The 18,441-nt window shown below is 38.3% G+C and overlaps 1 protein-coding gene across 1 annotated transcript; it reads left to right on the forward strand.

The window, feature by feature from the left end:
* The first annotated feature begins 1,500 nt into the window (after positions 1–1,500).
* Positions 1,501–17,652, forward strand: TASL (TLR adaptor interacting with endolysosomal SLC15A4). Its single transcript, XM_033113113.1, has 2 exons — positions 1,501–1,701; positions 15,664–17,652. The coding sequence occupies exon 2, from the start codon at positions 15,665–15,667 to the stop codon at positions 16,556–16,558; it is 894 nt and encodes a 297-aa protein (XP_032969004.1). The 5' UTR covers positions 1,501–1,701; position 15,664; the 3' UTR covers positions 16,559–17,652.
* The last annotated feature ends 789 nt before the right edge of the window (positions 17,653–18,441 follow it).

An 18,441-nucleotide genomic window follows, 5' to 3' on the forward strand; every position in this document is an offset into this window, starting at 1 on the left:
ATTGTGGCTCATATGTGAGAACATGTCTTTTCAACTGGATCTAAGTAATATTCCATGAAATGCAGAAACTCACGAAAGACTTTAACAAATAAAAATGCCAATATACTTTAAAAGATATAGCTTTTTAAGATAAGTCATAGAACAAAGGTAAACAAAATTAACCCATTAAGTGGAAATATTCACATATTCAGGGTTTGGAACTTAGCTTTGATCAGAGTTAGGCAGAAAAAGACAATAGAAGTAGATATTATTTAGGCAGGGTTATTTGTTGGTTTACTTGAAGCAGTCATGGTAAACCAGCTAAAGTATTTTGAGAACTCTAGACATTTTTCTGCTTTTGGGCAAGAACAACTCATTTGCAGATAGACTTCTCTGTCCTCCAGGAAAGACAGATTATAAATACATTTGGGATGTAAAATCAAATAAAGTTAAATATTTTTGGATTCAAGAAATTGAAGAGGGAAAGCCCCCAAGCTCATTTTACGAGGCCAGCATTACCCTGATTCCAAAACCAGACAGACATTATAAAAAAAGAAAATTATAGGCCAAGATCCTTGAACACAGATGCAAAAATCCTCAACAAAATATTAGTAAACCGCATTCAGCAATACATTAAAAAAATCATAAACCATGATTAAGTGGGATTTATTCCCAGAGTAAAAAGTAAGAGTAAAAAGTAACACTCATTCTCAAGAGGCAACTGCTTAGTTCTAGCTTTTTTGTGTATCCCTGTAGAAATATTCTATGTGCAAGCACATATATATATATTTCTTTCATATATATATATATATATATATATATATATATTTAAAAATACAGATTGGAGCATATTATATGTTCTTGTTAAACAATGTGTCTCGGAGATCTCTTCTTCTTATTAGACATAAAGCCACCTCACTCTAACTGCACAGTATCTACAGTAGGGATATTCTCTCATTTATTTAGCCAATACCCTATTTTTTCTACTTGTTTACTTTCTTAACCAACGCTGCAACAAATATCTTTTCACCTGTCTTTGTGCACAGGGACTGGGAAATTGCCTTCTACAAATGTTTACAATCCCACCATAGTATACGAGAGTGCCAGTTTTTCCAAAACCTTGCCACTAAGTATTATTGAATTTTTTTACCTTTGTTAATTTGAGAAACGGTTTTCACTTGTATTTTTTAAAATTATGAGTACAATTGAGAAATAATACTTCTTAAAAATTATAATTAGTGATGAAACAGAATTTTCTAAAAAGCATCTGACTTTGGTTCTCTTTTGGGAGAGGGGTCCCAGAAAATTTAGGGTTATAGGAGTAAATTTACGTTGACAGGATTTTTACATAATGTTTAGTGATAAGCTGTTTTAACAAGAGACAGTTTCATAGATAGGTTTCATTTTTTGAAAAAGGGGAAGAAACACCATTCTGTGGCTCGATGTGGGTTTGTCAGTTATTGCCTCCCCCCCCTTTCCGGGACTTCCCACTGCTCTTTAGAACAAATCAGATGAGCAAAAACAACTCTTTTTCCATAGGATCAGTTATAAAAAGAATGGAAATGCAACAAGCAGTTTAGTTTCTTGGTTTTTAGCAGTGAAAGGTAGACTCACCAGAGGCTTGCGAACATTTCTGGAAAAAAACACTGGCTGCCTTATTCATCTCTCTATGGTCAATCGTTGTGTTTCTGAAGGACCAAAGGAGCAGATTGGTTAGTGAAGGTAAGAAAAAGGAGGCAACAGGCCCTATAACTGGTAACTTTTTCTGTCATTGCTCTTCTCATACTTAACTTAGTCCTTTACCATCAGAACTCAGATCCAATCTTATGGCATCTAATGCTTTTCTAGTTTACCAAATCAGAGGTGAGAGGGAGTTTAAGTAAGCATTCAACAGAGGTGGACTATAGAGAGAAATCAAGTGAAACATTCCCTTCTCTTACCTCCTCATGTTCATATTTGGGGCATTTCTAAAATACTTTTTTTTCTGGCAAAATATTTGACTGGTCTGATCAAGTATTTGTTGTGTAATGTATTCAGTCCTCACTCACTAATTCCTACCCAGATTTAGTTTCTGCATTTTTAAAAGGCCAACTATACGAGAGAGAGACAGAGAGAGAGAGAGAGAAAGACAGAGAGAGAGAGACAGAGAGAGAGACAGAGACATAGAGAGAGAGAGAGTGAGAAAAAGGAAAGCCCAAAAACCTAAGCCGAATTTTGCAGGGATAGCACAATGCGAGTTCAATTATAGTGATGCAGTTTTAGAGAGGAATCCAATCATAATAAATTCCAATTGATGTGACTCTCAATTATTCATTCAGCGAGCTCGTAATAAGTGTTTTTCTGTGGGGCAGGACACAGACAAAGTGAATGTGATCTACAGTGATGATGCTTTTCGAATTGCCATCTGGGTGATTTGGGGCAAATCTACTTGTTATTAAAGACAATGTGTGCAGAAGTGGACTTTTGTTTGAATTATCTTTAGAGCTGCTCATACATTCTTCTTCTTATGCACATCAATCTATGCTTGAATATAGATCTGGTTTGGCCAGAACGTTCCTTTGGATATTTTTAGAACGTTGGTTGCATAAGCCAGTGTAAGAACATTGTGTTTCTGAACTTGAGAAGTTTCCTGAAGGAGTAGAAAGTATTTAAAATTTGTGTAATTCATATTATAATGGTAATTTGGGGGATATACAAAAACAGCGCACTAATTCTAAAACCACTTTGATGCGATGTTTTCAATAATTCAAGTTACTGAACCAATTCCAATCACATACCTAATGAATATCTTAAACATTTAAGATATTGACTCTCTAAGCTCTTTATAAACATGATAGAATATAAACTTGCTTTCATTAGCTAAATATAGTTATTAACTCCCCCAATTTTTGTTTTGTAAAGTTTCAAACCTATATAAAAATGGAAAAAATAGTACAATGAACACCCATATTTCCATCATGCAGATTAATCATTTGTAGCTTTTTGCCACATTTACTTTCTTTCTTGCTATCTCTCTCTCCACACACACACACACACACTTTTCCTGAACTGTTTGAAAGTATATTGTTAATTTTAGAGCATATGACACCTCCAAATTCTTGAGCATGTCTCTCCTCAGAGAAAGGGCAGACTTCTACATAATTACTATAATGTGAAGGAAATATAACATCAATAGAATCCTGTTATCTAACATAATTCATATTAAAATTTCCCCAGTTATCCACATGCTCTTTAAAGAGATTTCATTTTTTAAATTCACGATCCAATCAAGTATCTTGCATTGCATTTGGTTATATGCCTACAATTAAGTAAATATTAGTCTACATAATTGACAATATAATTAACAATGATTCACAATTATAATACCAAGGAAATTTAACATCTGTCAACACTATTATGATCATTTATTTTTTCAGTCTTCTCATTTTGTGTCAGAATATTTTAAAAAGTAATTCAAAAAAGTGACCCAAGCTTTAATTTTTGTTTGTGAGATGTAAAGACAGAATATGAAGAAAAATCCAAAATATGATAAAAATATATTTACTCTTATTTCTGCACCAAAATGTACATTTTCTGAAGTAAGTAAATTTACATATCCAGATAAAGCCTTTGGAAGCAGATATTACCTTTGGTCATAAGGATTTAAGTAGAACCGAAGAGAAAATTATTTACTTGGTGATGTTAATATAGAAAACAGAGGCCTTTTGACTTATGATTATATTAGTATTATCTTAGCCATCAAATTAGACTTTCAGAAATTAATTCATTAAGAATCACTTCATATTTGATAGAATAGATAATCCCAAATTATATGTTTTGTAACAGGAATTGAAATATGGATGAGTGATACTTAGAACACCTGTCAACAAATGCCACAAAAGATGAAATAATAGGGATATAAGCCAAGGTATATGATTAAGTGAATGGTTATTTCCAGCTTTAAAGAACATATACTTTCAAAGATAAGAGCAAAGAATGCTTTTTTCACTCAGGGAGATGCTTTTTTACTACAGATGCTTTTTTACACAGGGAGATCCTTCATAAAGAAACCCCTTGTTTTGGGTCAAGTTTTGTATCATTCACTAAAAAAAAGAAAAAAAAATTAAAACATATAATACAGATTTGGCTAGATTATCATAACTAGATTATGAAAAAAATAATATTCAAGTTTTTCAATGATAACCTTTCAGTAGTTTGTCAGCAAGTCCCCCAAATCAATAAGAACTTAAAAAATAACGATTGGTATTATGGAATCTAGAATTTAGATTATAGGGGAAATAGAGAAATGAAGAGATGAAATAGAGTATTCTGAGAATTTGGGGGTATTAAAAATAACATCCCTGATATATATCACCTACATATAATCTTAAGATAGTTTGCTTCACCCTCAAATTTAAGGCAAAAAATAAATTTGCTTATCTGATTGGAAAGTTAAAAAATAATAATGTGTTGAAGAATGTCGGTGGAAACTGTTAATCTCGAACACTGCTAGTGAGAGAGTAAACTGGCCCAAGCTAATTGAAAGGCAGTTTGCAATAGCTATGATCTAGTAATTTGGCTTCTCTAAATCGGGCCTAAGGAAACATTCATGGAGGCATATGCAGTGATTACACATAGTAAAAAAGCAAGAGGGAATATTCACCATGAGAAATGATTTGCTAATATAATATGTACCTATAGATGTACGATTTTGTAATTGTTAAAAGGCGGAGCTATATAAACAGCTGTGTGGACAGATGGGAACCAGACTGTACCCTAGGTCGATGAAATAACGTTTTCTTGCATCAGTTCCATAAGGCTACATCCCGTGATGTGGGAGGCAGCCCCATCCCACTGCCTCCATTTTTGTGCGACTGTGGTCTTCTTTGTACCGTGTTTCAACCCAGCCTCTCAGATCTTAGCTCGTATGCACACAAATTGTCCTTTCCGAGACAGGATCTGTTCTGCTGCCTTATCACCTCCAACTCCCCCATTACCTACCAATCCCCAATCTTCCCTCTTTTGTTACTGCTACTTCTTCATTCAAAAGACTGTCCCAATGATTTATTTCAGTGTTTAAGGCAGCAGCTAAATTTTGCTAAAGTTTCATGCAATCCTGATAAATATATTGGGGTAGGGGAGAGAAGAACCTAGAATCACTTTCTAATTGAGGGACATGGATTCTGCATGGATGGCCAGGTACACCGAAATGTTGATATATGAGATGAGACGTGAAGAAGGGTATGGGTGGTGGGACAGGGGATGGACAGGGAACCAGGGCTCTCAGGACAAGACAAAATATACAAATATTTGGGATGGGCATGGGTTTGGAAGAACTGGGAGAAATTCTGTATGACTGGGGTCCTGGGTCCTGTGGGGAACAGACAGATACGAGATTGGGAAGGCAGAAAAGGTCTGCCTATCACAAGGGTCTAATGTGTTTGGACACTGGGATCTGTTGATATTTAAACAGGGCATCTGTAATATTAAATTATTCTGGTTGCAAAATTAAGGGTGAGATGATGCCAGGCTATAGCAGGGAAATGGTTAAGGAAAACGTTCATATGGTTAGATTAAAAGACCAGAGGATAAATTATTTACATACCTCAGATATATGAGCATTGATACACAAATAGGACATGTAAATAGCTCTCTGGGCCACTCCACTGGGGTGGGCACTGGCTGCTTTCCTGGAGCTTTTCTTTCTGAACTTCACTGCAACTTCCTCCCTTTATTCAGCAAGTGCTGTTGTTATTAAATGGAGTCAGGGCTGATATCCTTTTCCTAGAAGGACTAATTGCTTATCATGACTGTGTAATATTAACTGCTGTCCATTGTGTAGTAGTGTGATATCTTCAGACCAGACTATACGCTCTGGAGTTTGTAAACTTGGATTTGAATCTTGCCTCTAGTACTTAGTTGCTTTGTGACCTTGGGAAGGTCATTTGTCATACCCAAATCTCAGTTTTCTTATTTGGAAAACCCAGATTAGGATAATATCTAACATGCAGTGTTGTTGGAAGATTAGGGGTAATGTATGGAAAGCACTGGACACAATTGCTATTATTATTATGTCCCATCCAACTTATTGTATCTGCTTTTTGACTTAGATCAAGGGTAGGGAAACCATGGCCTATGGGCCAAATTGGCTCTTTGCCTGCTTTTGTAAATAAAGTTTTATTGGAACACAGCTACATCCATTCATTTATGCATTGTCTATAATGGCTTTCCTGATATGACGGCAGAGTTGAGTAGTAGTAACAGACCTAAAATATTAACTACTTGGCCCTTTATAGAAAAGTTTGCTGATCCCTAACTTAGGTTTTTCCAAATGTTCCCTGTTATAAAGTCCTTCTCTCTTTATGTCTTCTCTTTGAGTCCATGCTTGTGTTGATTGGGTATAAATTAAAAGTGTGTTTATGTAGAGAAGTTATCACAATTTCCTGAGAAACTAGTAAATGCTAGCGTAGAAGGAAGAATTTATATTACAATTTCTTCTGAAATCCAAGTCAATGATTTAACAAAGTGCTGTACTTTAGCACATATTCTAAGTTGTGAATTTGCACATAAGGTTAATTTTGGTATTCCCCTGTCTGGTAATGATTAATGTAGGCTAAATTTGCCTAAAACATCTCATCTGCAAATGTCCTTGGGTGTCTTTTCCTTCACACTTAACCAGTCATGGAGAATTCCAAATATATTTAGATATATGTACACATATACATATATACCTTCTCTGTAATGAGAAATAAATTCAACTGATAATATATCTGTGAACAATTGAAGTAATCCATTGGTTAAGTTTTAGTTTCCCAGATGAAATTAAGTCTAATAAATGTTAACATTTTTTTTTGAAGTATACCTTTTGTAATACCTTTGAAGGGACTAAGTGATGTATTTTAAGAATTTCACAGATCATCACTGAAATGTATTGAGAAAAAATGCCAACAATTAATCAAAATAAACCCAAATAACTTTCTCTATTCTTAAATTTTGGAATGTCATGATGTACAGCATTATTTTCATTCTAATGGTACATTAAAGGGCTTAATGAAGACTAAATGAGTTAATAGATGTACAATTTTTGTTTTTAAGTGTTACCCAACATTATTACTCTTTGCATAGCTTTAGAACAATCTTTCAAAAGCTGCTTTAGGGTGCTCTCTGCTGCCCTCTGCTGTTAACTTTTCAGAAATGAATTTTGCTTCTGAGTAATGCTCACCTACCTCTCTTTCTCTCCCCTTAATATAGTCATAAACCCATGCAGTATTAAAGTTTGAGGGGACTATATAGATAACACCACAGATAAGAAGTTTAAGAAGTTGATTTAATTTACAGATGAGCATCTGAGTCTCTGAGAGGTTAAGCAACAAGTGAGCATGGGCTCTGTTTTCTGTGCCAGTGTTGGAATGCCTGGTGACTTTGGACACATTACTTAATTTTGACATCTATAAAATGATCATAATAATAGTACCTACATCTTAGAGTCTAGACACTTGCACTAAATCAATATCTGGGTTGTGGCTAGTACTAATGTTAGCTATTTTATAGACTTGTCACTAACTAAACTCAAACCACAATTAGAATTCTGCTCCCTTGACACTACCAGTTCAGTCATCTTTTTTTTTTGTTTTTGTTTTTTGGCCTTAGTGAGTCTGAATACATAACTAAATTTTACCTTAGAAAGTGAATTTTTAAAATGTGACTTGTTCACTACCGGGGGTACCAAAAATATGTATACACATGACTTGTATTCATCTTTTCTTATCGGTATATATTACTACAAGTTTAATACAGTTTTTGCCTCTCTTAAAATGTGTATACATTTTTTTGGCACCCTCTGTATATTTGAAGCTCTAGTAGTCTTTACAAAGCCATGTGATACCACAGCTGTTGCTGTCACTCTTTCCTCCTTGTACTGTGCAAGGTGGGCTCCCCACAGAAATTATTACAAACACTCACAAGCTCTTCAAGCCCCCAATATAAATTCCTACTGCCCACACTTGGGAGGTAATTTCACTGTTGACTTTAAGTAACCTCTCTAATGAGCTCCCTGCCTGAATCTCCAATGCATAACTAGACACTTGCACTGAGAGTGCGCCTCATGTCAGACTCAAGAGAAACTAAACTAAACCCAACAGCTTCTTTCTGGAATCCTTCTCCTGATCTCATTTTGGTCAATGCTGGTGCCATTTCCCACCATGTCAAGGTTCAGAGTTACTTTTGGCTCTCTCCTCTCTCTCATTCACTGTCATGTCCAGGAGTCTTTGTCTCTCAAGTTCATTTCTCCTCTGTTTTCTGCTCCTTCCCTCCTGGTTCCTGTCCCAAACACCTCAGGAGGCTGCTGGATTCATCCCCACTGAACTGGGGTCCTTAACACCAATCTCTCACCCTGATGAAGTTCATCTTGCACTTCAGTGATCGATAACATCGTGCCATGAATCCGCTTAGTCACCTTCCAGAGCTTTGTACTGCCTGCAGAGTAGATTGAATGGCCTCAGCCTTGCATGTCCCAATTTACCTCTCTCCTCCCTCACAGTAATCTCTTCCTTTAGCCATCAGTGTATCTATCCCTAGACATCAGGACACACTTTCTGCCTTTCCATCATTGGACTTACCACTTCACTGGTCTGCCTTGGGCCCCAACACATCACAATGGTAGGGTTCTTATTCCGCCAGCATTAAGGTACCAACATGTCCTCAGATGATGACAAACAGGGCAAAGGGCCCATTCCTCAAAACAAATCCTAGACCCTCTCCCTTCATCATTGTGAAGGAGTGGAGATTATCTGGAGTACTCATAAACATCATCCACCTAAAATAAAAGAAAAATCCATTACGGCTGATTGTTTATTATGAAAAGAAATAAATAGTGGGAGATTTAGGATATGTCTGAAGGGGAATAAAGGGTAATAAAGAGTGATTCTGCAAATTCTGACATTTCAAGTAAAGGTTCTTCAGTGGCCATGACGGAGAAACACTTGCATCCCATCTAGACTGGTATCCATTACTGACACACACGAGAATGACACCACAGGCCTCTTCACCTTTGTTGACCTTCTCTCCTCTCCTACAATGCTTTTCCCCTTTCTTATCTGTCTGTACAAGTTCTTCTTGTTCTTTAGGGCCAAATAAATGTTTACTGCTTGCACAGTGATTTCTTTTTCTTTTCTTCGCCCTTAGAATATGCAGTATCTTTAACCACAAACTCAGCTGTGCAGGAAATGCCACCTTCCTTTTTCCCCTCTTAGTTACTTGAAAAATATTTATCTTTAGTTCTCATTTTAATTAAAAAATTAATCAAAGCTATACATGCACATAATTGGGGTCAAATAATTCTAATACGTTTGCTGTGAAAAAAAATCTGTCCCTTTTTCACGAGCAACTACTTTAATCTCCTTTGACTAATTATTTAATATTTACTACCATTTCTTTAAATAGCATGCATGTGTTGCAACTTTTGGAGTTTTCAGTTTGAGGCATTATTTACTTACTTGTCCCCATGAAGATAAGGATTTAGTTCTCTTTCCTCCCCTGTATGTATGTAGTACTTCACCAAGTACTACATACATTCTTGTCCTGTTCCTCTCACTATACAGACTGGATACTAAGTCTGAACACATAGGCAAATGCCCAAGAAAATTTTTATTGATATTACATTACCATAAATGATAAAATATTATCTTTGTTTCCTGACTTTATCGTCATCCTGTGGTTATACTGTAAATTTGGTTAGATCAATTTTCACTGATTCATATGCTATTATGACTATGCAAAAGCTATTTACAACTCAGCCATGTAGTAAATCATGGGTTTTCACTGCACAACTTTTTCTTAAATTATGAGTTGGAGTTTGTAATTGTCTAGATCTGTGGTGTCCAAAATGGTAGCCAAATTTGGCAATTTAAATTAGGATTTCAGTAACACAAACCATATTTCAAGTGCTCACTAGTCACAATGTCTATCAGTTATCATATTAGACAGCACAAATATTGAACATTTCCATCACCACAGAAAATTCTATTGGACAGCACTTCCATCACCTCAGAGACAATCTACAAGACCACATGATTAAAACAAAAATAGCTTAAAAATTTTTTTTGAACTATTCACACAGACATTCTAAACTTCTCCAAATTAAAAATTAAAAGGAAGTTCTATATAGTCCCTGTTTCAAAATAGCAAAACAGTCTCAGATAAGGATCCCATTTTTTGTTTACCAAACATCTAAAAATTTATACTCATGGTTCACCATCTTCTGATACCTCCTCTCTAACACCCCTGGAAAGGAGTACAGAAATGAATGAATTAGTCAGATGCTACTCTAGAATTATTGCTATGACAGTGATCATCCAGTGAACTTTATTTAAGGAGGGCACAGCTCACAGTGGCCACATCGGGATTGAACCGGCAACCTTGGTGTTATTGGCACCACACTCTAAACAACTGAGCTAACTGGCCACCCCCATCCAGTGAACTTTAAATTGCAATTACAATTAACTGTCTTCAGTACCTTAAACTTCTTTTTATTGATTTACTTACTCCTTTCAGAGGAGCACATCTTCCATTCACTTCCTCAGAAAGTTGCCTGGGAGATGAGCTATTTGAGACTTTGACCTAAAAATATCTCTATTCTATCCTCATACTTGATTTATGACTTGGTCATTTAATTCTAGGTTGAAATAATTTTCGTTCAATAATTTTTAGATATTATTACATGGTCATCTGGTTTCTCATGTTGCTGTTGAAAGGTCTGAAGATTCTGGTTCTTAGTCTTTTTTTTTTCTTTTCCTTTTTTCTCTCTGGAAACTTATAGTTATTTTTTGTCCTGAGAGTTCTACCATTTAACAATAATAACGAGAGGTATAGGTCTATTTTTACCCAGTGTTTTGGGAACTAATGTCCTTCAGTTCTGGGAAATACATATATTTTTAACTTTTATTTATTTAAGTGTGCTTTTCCAGGACCCATCATCTCCAAGTCAAGTAGTTGTTTCAATCTAGTTGTGGAGGGCGCAGCTTTCAGCTCACAGTGGCCCATGTGGGGATCGAACCGGCAACTTTGGTGTTATGAGCACCGCGCTCTAAACAACTGAGCTAACCAGCCACCTCAGGGAAATACTTTTGAAGTCTTTGAATTTCTCCTCTATTTTCTCTGCCCCCTTTCTGAACCTTCTATTATTCAGATAATAGATCTCCTGGACTGATCTACTAATTATATATTTTCTCTACTATTTTCCATCTTGCATTTTTGTTCTCTCAGAATGGGAGTTGGCCTTGACTTAGCTTCCAATCGTTCTACTGAGTTTTAAAATTTTCTACCATTTTTCATTTCTAAGAGCTTCAGAATGCTTTTTTAAAATGGCATCCCGGGGCTAGCCTGGTGGCTCAGGCGGTTGGAGCTCCCAAGGCTAATGGTTCGATTCCCACATGAGCCAGTGGGCTCTCAACCACAAGGTTGCCGGTTCAACTCCTCGAGTCCGCAAGGGATGGTGGGCAGCGCCCGCTGCAACTAAGATTGAACACGGCACCTTGAGCTGAGCTGCTGCTGAGCTCCCGGATGGCTCAGTTGGTTGGAGCGCGTCCTCTCAACCACAAGGTTGCCGGTTTGACTCCCGCAAGGGATGGTGGGCTGCGCCCCCTGCAAGTAGCAACGGCAACTGGACCTGGAGCTGAGCTGCGCCCTCCACAACTAAGACTGAAAGGACAAAACTTGAAGCTGAACGGCACCCTCCACAACTAAGATTGAAAGGACAACAACTTGACTTGGAAAAAAAAAAAGTCCTGGAAGTACACACTGTTCCCCGATAAAGTCCTGTTCCCCGTCCCCAATAAAAAAAATATTTAAAAAAAAATACCATCCTATTCTTAATTCAAGATTGTAATATTATATTATCCCTATTTCCTTGAGAATATTGATGGTAGTTGAACTTCTCCCCAGAGTTTTTTTTCCTCTAAGAGGCTGTTTTGGTCTCTCTTATCCAGAGCATTCCTTAGATATTTCAAGGTTCTACTCATAATTAAGGATGGGGATCCAAAAAGCTCAATGGGCTCTATTGATTGTGAGCTTGAATGAAGGGTGATCTGGTTGCCTCATTTAGTTGGGAAACCTCTGATGTCAATTGCTTTTCTCCGACTAGTCTGATTTTCCCAGAACAGTCTTCTCAAATCCTGCCTGAAAGGTGGATGCTCCATTGCCAGCATCTCCATTGCTCCCATTCTGGGAGCTAGAAGGAGAGGGTCATGGATTTCAGCACCCAACATGCATATGTTTAATCTTTCTATTAGTGGTTCAGTAATTCTATCCTCAACTAGTATCTCTCAGTCCAGAGATCTTATGTTTTATTCCTCAGAGAATAAATCTCAAGTTTTCCTTTGGGGATGAAGATGAGAGATGGTCACCTGGCTACACAGTATGAGGGAGAAGATAGGGGTTTCTGATTGCCTTTTAAATAGAGTTTCAATCGATCTTATTTTAGATACACCCCCTTCACCTTACTCACAAAGGGTATGTGGTGCCACCAATTCCTAAGCATTTAGCAGAATTTAAATCCGATTGGCTCTTGGATTTTCCCATGCCTCTTTTAAGATTCAGCCTTTTCAGGTCTCCCATGTCATTAACTCTTGGCCTCCTGTTTCCCAGCTTCTAAAATGTTATTGCTCTTGTCTCTTCTCCTGTTCTCCCTTGTATCTTAAAAAAACTCACTGTTCTTTTAATGAAGTAGGGGGAGGTGGGAAATACATCCACGTGCCTAACAGATCTTTTTCCTGGAAATCTTTGCTTTTCTTTACCTCAATTTGATCTCGCTTTTGAACTCAGCTCATTCTCCTGAATAATCACTGTCAATCAGGGTTTCCTCAGCCCCTTTAGGCCTCCATCCTCCTTGGGTTTGCCTCTAAGTTCCAGCTTGCTTACATAGAGCCATAGGGTCAGTTGGGGATGTGGGGGTGGGGGTGGAGTCTTTGATTGTCATCATGTAGTCACACTTGTATCCATGGTAACATCTTATCCTTCACTTGGCCCTTGGTTACTAGTCTATAGAGATCATGTCTGCAATCTTCCCATTCCAAATGTAGGTCTTCTCCAGGTTTGCAGGCTCTGGGCAGCATGCTGGTATGTGAGCGACTTGATGAGGCAGCTTCAGACCTGCCGTCTCAGGCAATCCACGTGACTGGCTCTCCTGCTTCTGCATCATGTTGGGCAGGAGAGCATTTTGTGAGACTCCCTGCTTCCTCAGATTCTACCTGAGACATAGGGTACAGAGCTCTTCTATTCTGGGCTCCCAAACCTATCTGGAGCCATACGGTTTCACTCCATGGGGGATTCCATGCCCTGAGTCTATTGTTGATGCATAAATATTATGCCCTGAGTTTTTTAGGGTTCTGGATTCTAAGCTTAAAAGTTCAGGTTATGGTTATCTCAAAAGTCATTTCTCGAAAACTATGATTTCTGCTGAGAGTTTCTGAAGCCAATTTAGAAACTCAAAAGCTGAGAGTTGAGTTTCTGCTCTGGTTTTCCACAATAATGTTCTGAGGCCTTGAAGGGGGAAGGCCCTAGCTGTAGCCTGGGTGGGGTGGAGTGGGAGGCTTGGGCAATAACTGCCTCACTATGCAGACTTGATGGCAAACTTTTTTGCTCTATTATCTTCATATATAAAAATGTATACACATTTCAAGAAAGGATAAACCTGTACTAAACATACGCTGAGGGTAACCACTTTGAGCACCTCTTGTAATTGCAGAAGTCAAATGTGACTTGTATTCATCTTCTGTTATCAGTTTATATTGAGTATTATAATTTTAATAGTTTTTTTCTTTTCTTAAAATGTATATACATTTTTTTGGCACTGTGTGTGTGTGTGTGTGTGTGTGCGTGAGTGTGTGTATTTGCCTTTTCACCTGGATGTTCAGTTTGTTGAGAGTAGAACCACACTTGGAAAGTTTTGTTTTCAGGAAAGAAGAACATTTTCTTTATCCTTACAAGTACATTCGGCATACAAAAATTACTTCATGGAGGGGTGGCCGGATGGCTCAGTTGGTTAGAGCACGAGCTCTCAACAAGGTTGCTGGTTCAATTCCTGCATGGGATGGTGGGCTGCGCCCCCTGCAACTAAAGATTGAAAACGGCAACTGGGCTTGGAGCTGAGCTGCGCCCTCCACAACTAGGTTGAAGGACAATGACTTGGAGCTGATGGGTCCTGGAGAAACACACTGCTCCCCAATATCCCCCCCCACCAAAAACATTAAAAAATTTCTTCATGGATTTGTTGAAGACCTTTACCTTTGTATTTTTATGGCACATGACAGTGTCTAAAATAGAAACATTTAAATAATTGATAAATTTGCTGAATATATCATGGAATAGTTCCAAAAGAGAAAATAAACATAGAAATTAATATCCTTATACATTTAAAACAATTATGTTAATTATAATATTTACCTTATACTATTTAAAAAATTTACTTGGAAATAACTTCATGAGTGTAAAAGAGATGCTAATATTAAAAAAGGACCTTGCGTATGGTTAAAACAATCCTTTTCTAATTTGACTTTAATGCAGGTCCAAGTTGACAAGTCCATTTTAGAAGCCCAGTCCTCAAGGCCAAAGAGTACTAGTTTTCCTTGTTGTCTGTTGCCCCAGTGCCAAGATTGCCAGTGAGTTTCTTTTCTAGAAAAGTGCAGCTGCTGGTTTCCACGTAGTGGCCTATTCTAGCCACTACGGACTCAGGTGACAACTGCTGAGGCAAGTGTAGTGAAAGCCCACAGTCTGGAAAGCTCCTTGGTAATTAGGATAGAGGTCAACACATCAGTTGGGTCCAAAGACATTTCCAGGACGTATTGTAAGAAGTGGGTGGGATAGAGCAAGAAACTTATCCCGGGCTGCAAAGGTAGGTGAGGTTTCGTGGTCCTTCATGATGGGTTGAGAGTGAATTAATTTTAATCCATGCAATTGCTGCCAATTATTTAATTCAAATTGACAAATATCTTCTGAGTCCCTCCTAAATGCAAACAACTGTGCTGGCTCCCAGGGATAAGACACAAAGATGAGTAAAACACAGCTCTTATTTTCAGTAGAATTTGCCACAGTTTTCCTTCTTGTTTTTCTCATAACTCACTAGCTATGTTGCTTCCCCAATTTGCAGCTTCTCAACCACTCTCCATTTCCTGAGGCAGGATACAAATGCCTTTGCTTGACTCCTAAGACCCTTCACGACCTAATTCCAGCCTATTTTCCCAGCCCTTTCTGCTTATGCTTAGTGTCTTGGTATATGGTGAATAATCCATGCCACCATGTTTTCTTATGACTCTGTGCCTACTTAATCTTCACAATTTAGCTTACATGTCATCTTCTCTGAGACATGTCCCGTAACTCCTGCCCCTTAGCCCCAGGCTGTTAGAGGCTCCTCTTCTGTTCTTCCTTTGTGCCTATCACTATTTTAACCCTCAGTGACATAATATCGGAATCATTGGTGTCTAGCTTACTTTCTCCCATAGTGGAAACTTCTTGAAGGATGGAACGGTGTCCTCTTCATCTTTGTATCTCTAGTACATGCCACAGTCCTGGTACACAGCAGGCACAGAATTAATAATGGCTTGGCAATGAATAAAATGACTTCATTTATTGTCCTTTACTTTTTTGATATATCAACTGCCAATTTAAAACAAATTCCAATCTTCATTTCCCCTATTGTTACTCTCTTTCCAGAATGCTGTCAGAAGGGTACCTCAGTGGACTTGCCTACAGGAACGACATCCATTGGAGTTGTGTATCTTATAATGAACAGGTGGTTGAGGAAATGGAAGAAGAGACAAAATCTGCTGCTCTTTCCTATTCCTCTGAGGATGAAACACAAGTCAGAAGTCTCTACTTGAGCTGCAAATCCTCTGGCAAGTTTATTTCTTCAGTGCATTCCAGAGACAGCCAACACGGTAGAAGCCAGAGAATCACCATGCTCCAGACAAACCCCAATCCTGTGTTTGAAAGCCCAAACTTGGCTGCAGTTGAAATATGTAGAGACCCCAGCAGAGAGACCTACTTGGTTCCACCTTCCTGCAAAAGTATTTGCAAGAATTACAATGACTTACATATTGCAGGGGGCCAGGTGATGGCCATTAATTCAGTGACAACAGATTTTCCCTCTGAGAGCAGTTTTGAATACGGCCCTTTGCTGAAATCGTCTGAGATTCCTTTGCCCATGGAGGATTCCATTTCCACTCAGCTCAGCGACTTTCCCCAAAAACCTATCCAGCGCTATTCATCCTACTGGAGAATAACGAGCATCAAGGAGAAAAGCAGTCTTCAAATGCAGAAGCCTATTTCTAACGCGGTGCTGAATGAGTACCTGGAGCAGAAGGTGGTGGAGTTATATAAGCAGTACATTATGGACACTGTATTTCATGACAGTTCCCCTACCCAGATTCTGGCATCTGAACTCATCATGACAAGTGTGGACCAAATTAGTCTCCAGGTGTCTAGAGAGAAGAACCTGGAGACCTCCAAAGCCAGGGATATAGTCATTCACCGCCTCTTACAGTTGGTGTCCACTGAAATCAGCACTCCTAGTCTCCACATTTCTCAGTATAGCAGTGTGAATCCATAGAGAGGATGCTTCCGTTCCTCTCTCAACCACTCACAGCTAAAGCAACACTTTATTCATTTATTCTGAGAACGTGAAGGAGGGGGTTGTGAAGGAATCAAGCGCTAGGGAAGTAAAGGTCAGCTGGAGGTCAGGTGTCAACTAAGAGGAAATCTCATAATATTACACGTGGTGCAGGCATGTGGGAAGAGGAGCTATAAAGAATGATTTCAAAGCAAGTGTTGTAGAGCAACAAAACAAAAATAAAAATGATCAAAAAAGTGAAGTCAGGATGCATTTAAGGGAGTACAGAAACTGAAAAGATAAGCCAAAGAAGAACACACATCATGGCAAAAATAAAAAGCCAAAGGTTTCAGGGTAAAGAGTAAGAATGTTACTCAAAAAAAACTCCTACCAAGTTGTTTTTTCTTGCGGGAAATGGACTGTAGAAAACTGCAGTCCTTCTACAGCAGAGAGGTTCAAACAGTTTTCAACATATGTTTATCTCTCTTTTCTCTGTTCTGTATCAGTAGATCACTTAAAATATATTCTTCATAAACATTAAAACAGTAGCAAATTGCAATTGTGTTTTTCTTTTTGAATGATTACTTAGCTACAGCCCCCAAACAACCACTCCAATCTCCAAATTCTGTTTATTGGTGGAGATGAAGTTTTTTAAACAGAAAAGGCCACATAGTGCATAGAAAACTATTTGAATTTGCTGCGTATGATTTTCTTGGTGATATGAAATTAGGAATCTTGTTTTTTTCCATAGTTTGCCTTTTCTCCATGCTCTCTTGACCCTTCTGGAGTCAGAAAGGGGTTTTCATATCCTGAAAACAAGGTTACAAGTTCCAGGGTCCCATGATATCACATTCTGTACATTCATGCACAGAATGGTAGCTTCGTGCTCTACTTCCTTTCTCTACTTCCTTTCTCTAGCTCAGGGATTGGCAAACTATGGCTCATTGGCCAAATCCAGCCTGCCACCTGGTTTTGTTTTTTGTTTTTTGGAGATATAATTGACGTAACATTATATTTAGTTTCAGGTGTACAACATGATTTGCTGTTTGTATACATTGTGAAACGATCACCACGATAAATCTTGTTACATCCTTTTTGAACTCCCGTGAACTAAGATTTTTTTCAACCATTTAAAAATGGAATTTTTTCAACCACAAAATAAGGGTGTTTTGTGACACTTGAAAATTATGATATTCAAATTCAGTGTCCATAAAAAAGCTGTATTGGAACACAGCCACACCCATTCATTTATACATTGTCTGTGGCTGCTTTCACACCGGAATGGCAGTGTTGAATAAACACAACAGAGAACACGTGGCCCACCAAAGCCTAACACACTATCTGTCCTTTTACACAAAATTGCCAACCCTGCTCCACAGCAGTGCTTTGTCCATCTAATAGTTGCTTGACATAATTCAGCTTCTCTGGGGAAGCTGTCTCTGAGACGGAAACTGGTGAGCAGCTTTACTGGGCAGTGTTGGGAATAACCTCTGTGAGGGAGTGAGCATAACAGAAGAGGTTTCTAGAGAGGCTTCAGGTCACCTGGGAGCTCTGGATTTGGGGTGGTCCTTCAAAACGGATCCAAACTAAAATGAGAGGGTTGGCTTTGGTTCTCCAGCTTAACCAGAAGGAGGTGTAACCTAAGTTGAGGCCCTTCAGTTGAGGGCAAAATCCCCAAAGTGGGAATCAAGTGTGAGCCTTCATCAATCAAACTCCAAAAGCTGCTGGGGGAATGATCTTCTCATACACAAGGAGTGATCTATGGAACAAGACAGCATCCTCGGGTGACTGGTTGGCTCAGTTGGTTAGAGTGCAGTGCTCATAACACCAAGGTCACAGGTTCGATCCCTACATGTGCCACTGTGAGCTGCGCCCTCCACAAC

The sequence above is a fragment of the Rhinolophus ferrumequinum genome, chromosome X (genome assembly GCF_004115265.2).
Source record: "Rhinolophus ferrumequinum isolate MPI-CBG mRhiFer1 chromosome X, mRhiFer1_v1.p, whole genome shotgun sequence".
Lineage (NCBI taxonomy): Eukaryota > Metazoa > Chordata > Mammalia > Chiroptera > Rhinolophidae > Rhinolophus > Rhinolophus ferrumequinum.

What these genes read in the sequence shown, in the direction of transcription:
- TASL (XM_033113113.1), top strand. Translation starts at nt 15,665, where the DNA reads ATGCTGTCAGAAGGGTACCTCAGTGGACTTGCCTACAGGAACGACATC.